Source organism: Nicotiana sylvestris, chromosome 4 (genome assembly GCF_000393655.2).
Source record: "Nicotiana sylvestris chromosome 4, ASM39365v2, whole genome shotgun sequence".
NCBI classification, from domain to species: domain Eukaryota; kingdom Viridiplantae; phylum Streptophyta; class Magnoliopsida; order Solanales; family Solanaceae; genus Nicotiana; species Nicotiana sylvestris.
The window spans coordinates 130231309-130241591 of NC_091060.1; the positions used below are offsets into that span (position 1 = coordinate 130231309).

Below are 10283 nucleotides of genomic sequence, written 5' to 3' on the forward strand. Positions count from 1 at the left end.
CTACCCTTCCCATCCCCTTATTGGTCATGCAAAGCGAATGTTTGGTCAATGATTCCTATTGCATGCTGCTACCCGTCCCTTCTTAATGGTCCTAGAGGGAGTTAGGAACCCTAAGGTTTAGAAAGTCAAAAATTCTAAGGCGATAGTCAAAACATTTAGGACTCTCACACATAATAGGAGCAATTAAGAGGCTCAGAGTTTCCTCCTCAAACAAACACACAAGCAGCACAACTCAAACACAGTTAAGGCGTTTTATTAATCGATGTCTTAAAGCAGGATATCTAAATGAATATGCAAAAACAAACAAAACTTTTTAGACTCAGAAGTTACACCCTAGTAGTTGCCTAGGGACTCTTTTTAAAAGCCTGTTAGGATCAGAAACGTTAAGCGACAGAGATAGTTTCAGAGAAATGCAATTTTTGAAAACGCCCTAAAGGCTTGCCTATATGCAAAATACTGGTGTCTGTATTAATGCAGAAACAAACAGATTTTGAAATAGACTCCTTTAATACCTATAGGCATGATATCTAATGAGATTGCGGCTGTTTGAAAGAACTTGTTTCAGAAAATGCTTAATGCTTAATAAGACTAGCTCAGAAATGAACTAGGCATGATTAAACTGATTATTAGACTAAATTAGATAGAATTACGAGTAAAGATCCTTATAGGCATGATATCTAGGCGTATTACTGATGGTTAACGATTTGCAGGCATAAAAAACATATATAAATATTCGTTATAACTGAAATTTGAATTAAGTCCTATAAGCATGGTGTCTATTATTAAACTGATTTAAGACCTAATTGTTTGGAACCTATATGCATGGTTTCTACACATGACAGAATGTAAAACCTTATAGACATGGTTTTTACTTGATGAGCAAAAGAATTTAAAAGTGAAATCCTATTGGCATGATTTCTATTAGGTAAAACAACCAGATTCAAAAGAGTAAAGTCCTATGAACATGTTTTCTATTGAGTAGAGCAGATAGACTTAAAAGTAAGGTCCTAAGAACATGATTTCTACCCGTATTACCCCATAAAGTATGCATCTACCCTCCCCCCCCCCTTTTACTAAATACTCCAAATATCTGTTTACAAATTATTACATGCCAATGAGTGAATTACATAAGTGAAATAGAAAATCAAGAAGCTATTCTATAGGGAGCCTTCAATTAGGTCCAGGTTTCCCAAAGCCTCCAATGGCTTCATATGCCTCAGTTCCATAGACAAAATCAGAGTCTAGGTGCATCAAAGTTCCCTAAGGATCTCAAGGATCCCGGGCAGTGCTTACACCTAGACTTAGCAACTAAGAGTTGAACAAGTGCAGTGTGGAAAGGCTAGCCTCAGTATGCCAGAGTTCATAGGGTTCTCAAAAGGATCCCAAGGCATACACATACTAGAGGGGGTAGAACTTATTAACTAAAAGTAGAGTAAGAAATGAAGGACACAAGTTGAAAAGGTTTTAGTAAGACTGTACTTAACAAAAGTCCCTTTTGAAAGTAATTCAGTAAAGCAACAAAGATTGTTTGAAAAGAGATTAGAGTAGTTAACAAAGTTCAAACACTTTAGGATAGGATCATACACAACTAGTTCACAGAACCAAGTGAATTCAGTAGTTACACATAGGGGTCAAGGGTTTGGGACACACAGAACATTTGGTTGCAAACGCATAACCCAGCAAAGGTCTTAGGACTGGTTTAGACATGCTCAGAAACAGCTGACACTGGCATAGTCACAGAACCAGTCATGAAGAATACAAACACATAGAGGGGTGATAGGGATTTGGGGATCCATGGGATATAGGATGATAAGTACACAATAAGTAAGAGACAATTGGTAAGGCATGCTCAGAATCACACATAATGGGAATGTGCTAATCTAAAGGAAGGGGAAGACATAATAACATGCTGATAATGTAACTCTTAACTACAAATTTCACAACAGAACCACAAATAGAAGCAAACCAGAAACAAGAGAAACTGAAAAAGTAGGAGAAGCATGTTGTTGTTGGAACTTTAAATTTAAACTAGGACATACCAGTAAAGAGGAGAATAAGCAGAATGCAGCCGACTAACTTAGACAGTAGCAAATAGCACAAGAGAGAGTAGAGATATTTTAGTAAGAAAGATAGTTTTTGAAATAAAGTGTTAGTCTATGTTAATGAAAGACTGGAGTATTTATAGTTTGAAAACAGGTAGTAAAATAAGGTAAGAATCATAGTAGCATGGTAATTAAGGGACTCAGAATCAGTCAGTCAGAAATCTAGGCAAGTACTCCTTAAGTTAAGGGAATCAAATCAAACGGTAAGAACCAGTATCATATAAGTCAAGAAAAATCAGTACAAGACTAATAAGGAAAGAATCAAGATTCAATATGCATAGGGTAGCCAATTAGTACTAAGTTCAGCAAATTCCAATTAAGGAAAGGATTCAGTCAGAATAAAATACCACAACAAATAAGGTAGGGAATCAGTCAATTTAAACAGATGAGGTAGAATTTTAGGATTTTAAAAGAAAATCTTTTAATCAAACCATCAATTAAGGAAATCAGAATCAAATCAAGAGAGGGTTATGATTCTATACTTCAACATATAAATAGAGAAGGACCAACAGACGTAGCAAGCAGGCAAGAGATGAACAAATCAAGATGAATACAATCACACAGAGGTGATACAAGTAGGCTAAAAACTCAATAAAAACCCATTTGAGGCATGGTAACCACAGAAACTTAACAAAGTCGAGTAGTCATGCTAACACACAGAACCAAAGCAAAGAAGATCTAAAAAAAATTAGGGCTTTTAACATAGGCGAGTTGAAAAAGCAGTAAGAACATAGAATCAGTCAAGATATGCAAGGAAAGAGGTTTAAACATAAAGAAAAATTGGTTTAAACAAGTGTAGAAGAAACTCCGATAAACCCTAACTTTAAAGAAAGTAAAAACGGCTTAAAGTTGACGATTTTTCAAAAAAAGTTGGAGAATAGTGTAAAACATAGAAAGAAACATACTTAAATCGTTAAAAAGAGCACAGATCTGAGAGATACAAACGAAAGTTAGGGTTTCAAAGAAACCCAAATAGAAACGGAAGAACCTGCTATAAACTTCAAAGATCATAACAAATGGAGCGTCATTTTGCTCAAAATCATACCGGAGAAGCCATGAACAACCAAAACAGAAACCCTAGATACAAATTGGCATGGTCCAGGGCCCTTGAAGGCCTCAGAGATGATGAGCAAGGTGATGGAGGACCCTCCCAAAAGCGCCTTTTAATCGATGAGTAGGCTTGGAAGAGGAGATTAAAAGGCATTTTTGGGAGAGGTTGGACGACATCGTTCGTAGTATTCCGCCTTCTGAGAGGTTATTCATAGGAGGAGATTTTAATGGTCATATTGGGTCGTCTGCAGGTGGTTATACTGAGGTACATAGAGGCTTTGGTTTCGGGGAGCGAAATGGAGGGGGCACTTTGCTGTTGGACTTTGCCAAGGCATTCGATCTAGCAATTGCGAACTCAAGTTTTCCAAAGCGGGAGGAGCATTTGGTTACTTACCAAAGCTCGGTAGCGAAGACTCAGATTGACTATCTCCTCCTTAGAAGAGGCGATAGAAGGTGGTGCGTGGATTGCAAAGTTATCCCGGGTGAGACCCTTGCAACACAACATAGGCTTTTGGTGATGGACTTTGGCATTATGATAAGGAGGAAGAAGAGGTCAATACGAGGTCGCCCGAGGATTAGGTGGGGTGCCTTGACTAAGGATAAAGCTCAGGAGTTGGAAGGAAAGTTATCAGAAATGGGAGCCTGGAGAAGTAGTGGGGACGCAAACACTATATGGTCAACGACGGTAGACTGTATAAGGAAGGCGGCGAGAGATGTATTGGGGTTAGCTTCTGGCCGCGCCGGTGGCCATAAAGGAGACTGGTGGTGGAATGCAATTGTCCAAGGTAAAGTGGAAGCGAATAAGGTAGCTTACCTGCGGTTAGTAGGGAGCACTGGCGAGGAGGAGAAGAGAGCGAATAGGGAGAGATATAAGATAGCTAGGAAGGAGGCGAAGATGGCAGTAACGGAGGCTAAGACGGTAGCGTTTGCTCGTCTGTATGAGGAACTAGGAAACAAAGGCGGGGAGAAGAAGTTATTCCGACTCGCTAAGCTGAGAGAGAGGGCGGCACGGGATCTGGACCAGGTGAGGTGCATAAAAGATGAGGACGGAAAAGTTTTGATGAGGGATGACTAGATTAAGAGGAGATGGGAGACCTACTTTCATAAACTTCTAAATGAAGAAGGGGATCAGGATATTGTACTAGGAGGATTGAGGAACGCCAACATCCACCATGAATTAAGCTACTGCAGGGACATTGAGGTCGATGAGGTCATCGAGGCAATGCGTAAGATGAGGGGGGCAGAGCTACCGGGCCAAACAAAATTCCGGTTGAAATTTGGAGGTGTGTGGGTAGAGCAGGATTAGAATGGCTTACTGGGTTGTATAATGTGATACTCAAGACTAATAGGATGCCTGAAGAGTGGAGGTGGAGTACAATGGTTCTGTTGTATAAGAACAAAGGCGATATCTAGAGCTGTAACAACTATAGAGGTATCAAATTACTGAGTCATACCATGAAAGTCTGGGAGAGAGTGGTAGAGATGAGAGTGCGAAGGACGGTGTCTATCTCAGACAACCAGTTCGGGTTTATGCCGAGGCGATCTACCACAGAAGCTATCCATCTTATTAGGAGGATGGCAGAACAGTATAGGGATAAGAAGAAGGATCTCCACACGGTGTTTATTGATCTAGAGAAAGCATACGACAGGGTTCCTAGGGAGGTCTTATGGAGCTGCTTAGAGGCTAAAGGGGTTTCGGTAGCCTACATTAGGGTGATTAGAGACATGTATGAAGGAGCTAAGACTCGGGTTAGGACAGTAGGAGGCGATTCTGAGCATTTTCCAGTTGTTACGGGGTTGCACCAAGGGTCTGCACTCAGCCCTTTCCTATTTGCCCTGGTGATGGATGCCATAACGCATCATATCCAAGGGGAGGTGCCATGGTGCATGCTATTTGCTGATGATATAGTCCTAATTGATGAGACACGTCGCGGCGTCAATGAAAGGCTAGAGGTTTGGAGACATGCCCTTGAGTCTAAAGGTTTCAGGTTGAGCAGGACGAAGACGGAATACCTCGAGTGCAAATTTGGGGCTGAGCCGACGGAAGCGGGTGTGGAAGTGAGGCTTGACTCTCAAATCATCCCTAAGAGGAGTAGTTTCAAGTACCTTGGGTCAGTTATTCAGGGGATCGGGGAGATCGATGAGGATGTCACACACCGTATAGGGGTGGGTTGGATGAAGTGGAGGTTAGCGACGGGGGTCCTGTGTGACAAGAAATTTCCACCGTTACTAAAAGGTAAGTTTTATAAAGCAGTGGTTCGGCTTGCAATGTTGTATGGGACCGAGTGTTGGCCGGTTAAGAACTCACACACCCAGAAGATGAAAGTAGCAGAGATGAGGATGTTGAGGTGGATGTGCGGGCATACAAGGATGAATAAGATTAGGAATGAAGATATTCGAGAGAAGGTGGGTGTGGACCCCATAGAGGACAAGATGCGGGAAGCAAGACTCAGATGGTTCGGGCACATTTAGAGGAGGAGCACTGATGCACCGGTGAGAAGGTGTGAGCGACTGGCTGTGGTGGGCATGAGGAGAGGTAGAGGGAGACCTAAGAAGTATTGGGAGAGGTGATAAGGCAGGACTTAGCACATCTTAGGATTACTGAGGTTAGGGGGAAGCTGTGGATGTTTCTACAACGCACTAGAGTGTGACTAGCTAGTTATGAGGTAATTTTAGAATGTTACTGATCAGCTACCGATACAGGGAGTTATTTGTTGGATATTAGTATACCTTTCATCTATTTCGTATTTCCTATATTTCTTATATTACTGCTATTTTGTTATTTTATGTTATGTTGTGCACTGTATGTTATTTTTAGTATGAGTCTATTGATAGTACTAACTTATCGTCTCTTGTTGATGTCTTGAGCCGAGGGTCTCTTGGAAACAGCCTCTCTGCTCCCCGAGGTACGGGTAAGGTCTCCCGTACATATTACCCTCCCCAGACCCCACTTGTGGGATTATACTGGGTTGTTGTTGTTGTTGTTGTAAATTATAATTATACATTAAAAGGGGCTAACATTGCAATTATATGCAATTTAGCTTAATAATACTAAATGTAATTATAAAAATGAATAAAAACTATATAGCCATATTTTGGCATAAGTTATAGAAATTAAATGAATAATCATCATAACAATAATTTTGGAAAAAATTATTGGGGATTTTATGACTAAAAGGGGGATAAAATAAATCAATTTAAACCCTTAAAATTATGGAAACAATTATAAAAACCTTGTGTATGCTTATATATGCATATATATGCTATTTTGAAGTATTTATGCATATTTAAAATATATAGGAAAAAATTGGTTATCAACAGGATACATTCAGATTAAGGAAAGGAACACTTAACAAACAGATCTCACATGAGAATGGTGGCACATAAGAATCACATTAGGGTACATGGATAGGGATAAAGGAAACATATACTCACAAACTGCATACAACACTTTGGATCTTGGGGACTTTAACAGGTTAGTCATGCTAGACAAAGAAATAAGCAGGAAAGAGTGCATACATTGAACAGGCAGAAATTTAGACATGCTAGGCAAGGAAGTAAGCAAGAAAGAGTGCAGAATGTAAAGAATACATTGAACAGGCAGATTTTAGACATGCTGAGCAAAGAAATAGGCAGGAAATTGAACTCACAGCTGATGAACTATTGCCAGAATGAAGACACATAGGGTTGGAATCTCAAAACTTAATTAGAGACATACCAGTTGAAGAAAGGTGCAAAATATGAAGAAAATAAAGTTTCAATATCTAACCTTGGCTTTCAGCATCAGCAAGTATCACAAATAGCAGAAGAGAAAGAGAACTTTTAACGTGTAAGTGTGCTTTGTGTGAACTCAATGTTCTGTCTAATGAGAGTAGAAAAAAGCATATAAATAGTAGTTTGAAAGCTAGATAAATAAGGTAAGAATTAAATTGTTCAGTAATTGAAGAATCTCGAAATTAATTAAAGTAAAATCAGTCCAAGTCTTTCCTTAATTAAGGGAGTCATTTCAAACGGTAAAGAACATGTGCCAAATAAGGAAAGGGTTCAAAGACCCAGGTACAAAATAGGCAATTAGGGGTAGATACATAAAGTTCTAATTAAGGAAATAACAGTAAGAATCAAGTAATAATGTAGACAAGGTAAGGGAAAATTAATCAATGCAAGCAAATCAATCAAATCGAGTAGAAAGGTAAGAATCAAAAGTTTAAGGGAAAGTGTTCAAATCAACCCAAGAAATAAGGAATTCAGAATATTCAATGCTTCAATCAAAGAGAGTCATGAAAAGAGTCAGCATGTTTAGCATATAAATAAGGTAAAACATGGATAGTCAGAAATCGACATATAACTTTAACAAAACAAAAGTTAAACAATACTGATTCAATAAGAAAGATATATATATTGATGTGAATAGTCAAGATGAACACAAGCATATAGAATTAGTGGAAGATCAAACTAACAAGCTTAGTAGAAGCATATTAAGGCAAGAAATTTACGAGAAATTACAAGAACTCAAAGCAAGAACCAGTCAGATATACTAATACTCAGAAACCAAACGAAGAACCCTAAAAATTAGGGCTTTCAGCACAGGCGAGTTAAGGTTGTAGTAGACTCATATAATCAGTCAAAATATGTGAGAAGCAGAAGTTTAAACACAAAAAATCATCAAACAAATTTTTAAAAGAAATTCCAGAAACCCTAGTTTTAGGAAAAGATGAAATCACTTGAAATCATATGATTCTTGTAAAGAATCTCAAGGCTATTGTAAAACACACAAGAAACAAATTCAAATCATCTTAGATCTGTACAGATCTAGGAGGTTTATAAAAGAAATTAGGGTTTCGAAGAGGACCATACATAGATGAAGAAACATACTGAAAAACCCTTAGATCGTAGCTACTACAGGACGATCTCACTCGAAATCACACTGGAATGGCCGGAACAAGCGAGAGATGAACCCTAGATGTAATTCGACATAGCCCTGGTCCCTTGAGGGCCTTAGAAATGGCAAGAATGACATATAGAGGCCATTGGAGGCTTGAGAGATGGTGAGAGGTCACCGGAGATAGCCATAGATGGCTGACAGTGAGATTGGAGATTAGGGTTTAGGTTGAGAGCAGAGAGGATTTCACGGCGGCGGAGTAGGTTGTGAAATGAATTAGGTTTGGGGGGGGGGTATATGTTAGTTTAATTAGGAAAGGGAAAACCTGGACCGTTGATCAAAATAATCAACAACCAAGATTTGGTCGGTATTTGGGTTAGGTAGATGGGTATTGGGCTTGGGTAGATTTAGATTTAAAAATTGGGTTGATTTTGGGGTTGGGTTTGGGCTAAAATTGAAATAAAATTAGGCTAGATTTTAAATAGCCACTTTCAGTACTATATAATTTATAAAAATAATAAAATGATTTCCAAAAAAATATTTCGTGTACTAAAATGATTAAAACAGTTGTTTAACATTTTAAAATATAAAAGACTATTTTATGTATTAATAACGTAATTATGCACTAATAGGGCTAGTATTGCAAATATATGCAATATTAACTAAAAAAATATAAATGCAATTATAAAAAATGTACTAAAAATATTTAAGCAGTATTTTGGCATAAATATAGAATTTAGATGGCTAAATTACCACAAAATAATTTGAAGGATAATTATTGGAAATTTTATGATTAAAAGTGGAAGAAATAAATCAATTTAAAGCCTTTAAAATTATAAAAATGCTTATGCATGCTTATATATACATATATGCTATTTTGAAAGTATATATATGTATTAAAAATATATAGGGAAATTTGGGTATCAACATGAGTCACAAGCTACAAAAGTAGATAGTGTTTCTAAACTCCAGAAACTGTCAACGAAAAAAAATATAGGAAGTCATTAACTTAAGGGAGAGTAGAGAGGGACTTTTAGGCTTATGGACGCGACAGATATAACTCGAAGTTTCTAAGTTCTCCTCGCCTTAGTGGAAATATGGCTGGGAAGAGGAACCCAGATCTGCACATGAAAAACATGTGTAGAAAAGGGCATGAGTACACCACAACGATACCTTGTAAGTGCAAGCCTAACCTTGGTCGAGTAGTGACGAGGTCAGGTCAGGTCCCTACTGGTTTATATATATAATAAGATAAAAACAATATGAAATATTGCAGTGGAATAAATGCCGACAGTCAACAAAAATGAAATCACAGAAAAATAACAACTTGGTACACAGAGATAGCAACAGGGGATCTCCCAGGATACTGTCCCGTAGTCCCAAACATAAATGTATAGAGGATCTCCTGGGATACCGTCCCGTAGTCCCAAATGTAAATGTGCAGGGGAATCTCTCGGAATACTGTTCCGTAGTCCCAAAGTAAATATCCAGTACAGGGGGATCTCCTAGGATACCGTCTCGTAGTACCAAACATAAACGTGCAGGGGGATCCCCCAGAATACTATCCCGTAGTCCCAAAGTAAATACACAGCTCATTCAATATGATAACAACTCAGTAAGGAAAATCCAAAGTTCTAATTAAGTTTGTATCAAAGAAGATAGGAAATTCTTACTCTAAATATGTTGCACAGAGTCTAGGTAGGCAGTTAAGACAGTTAAGAAAGTTATGGCATGTAAGCATGCTTTCCTAGATAAACAGGTGTCACGATCTAGATTTTTCACCGTCGGGATCGTGATAACGCCTAACCTACGATTGCTAGGCAAACCAACATATAAAAATTAAATATGCTACCTCTTAAAGAAATTCGCTACATGACAATCATTTAAAACATATCAATTTAATGAAATGCGGAAGTTTATAATTACCGAATATCTCAACACCAATACCCAAAATCGGGTGTCACAATTCACGAACTTCTAAGAGTCACTACAAACACTGACTGAAAGAAAAATACAACTGTCTTTGAATTAAAGTAAAAAATAGTGAGCTGGAATAACTGGAAGGAGACTCCAGGGTCTGTGTATGCGGGCAGATCTACCTTAGGTCTCTTGTAGGACTAAAAGCAGCACCTCAACTCGGATCAACACGGTCCAGTACCGAAATCTGCACAGAAAGTGCATAGTGCAGTATCAGTACAATTGAACCCATGTACTGGTAAGTGCCAAACTTAACCTCGGCGAAGTAGTGACGA

The 10283-nt window shown here is 38.3% G+C and overlaps 1 protein-coding gene across 1 annotated transcript; it reads left to right on the plus strand.

Moving 5' to 3' along the window:
• Window positions 1-3118: 3118 nt before the first annotated feature.
• LOC138890171 (uncharacterized) lies at window positions 3119-4227 on the plus strand. The gene is made up of 2 exons (XM_070173534.1): window positions 3119-3236; window positions 3281-4227. The coding sequence occupies exons 1-2, from the start codon at window positions 3119-3121 to the stop codon at window positions 4225-4227; spliced, it is 1065 nt and encodes a 354-aa protein (XP_070029635.1).
• The last annotated feature ends 6056 nt before the right edge of the window (window positions 4228-10283 follow it).

Excerpts from the sequence above, each read along its gene's own strand:
- LOC138890171 (XM_070173534.1), top strand. The coding sequence starts at position 3,119 with ATGGAGCGTCATTTTGCTCAAAATCATACCGGAGAAGCCATGAACAAC. Across the intron at positions 3,237-3,280 it reads CCTCAGAGATGATGAGCAAG|GCTTGGAAGAGGAGATTAAA; the intron begins GTGATGGAGGAC and ends ATCGATGAGTAG.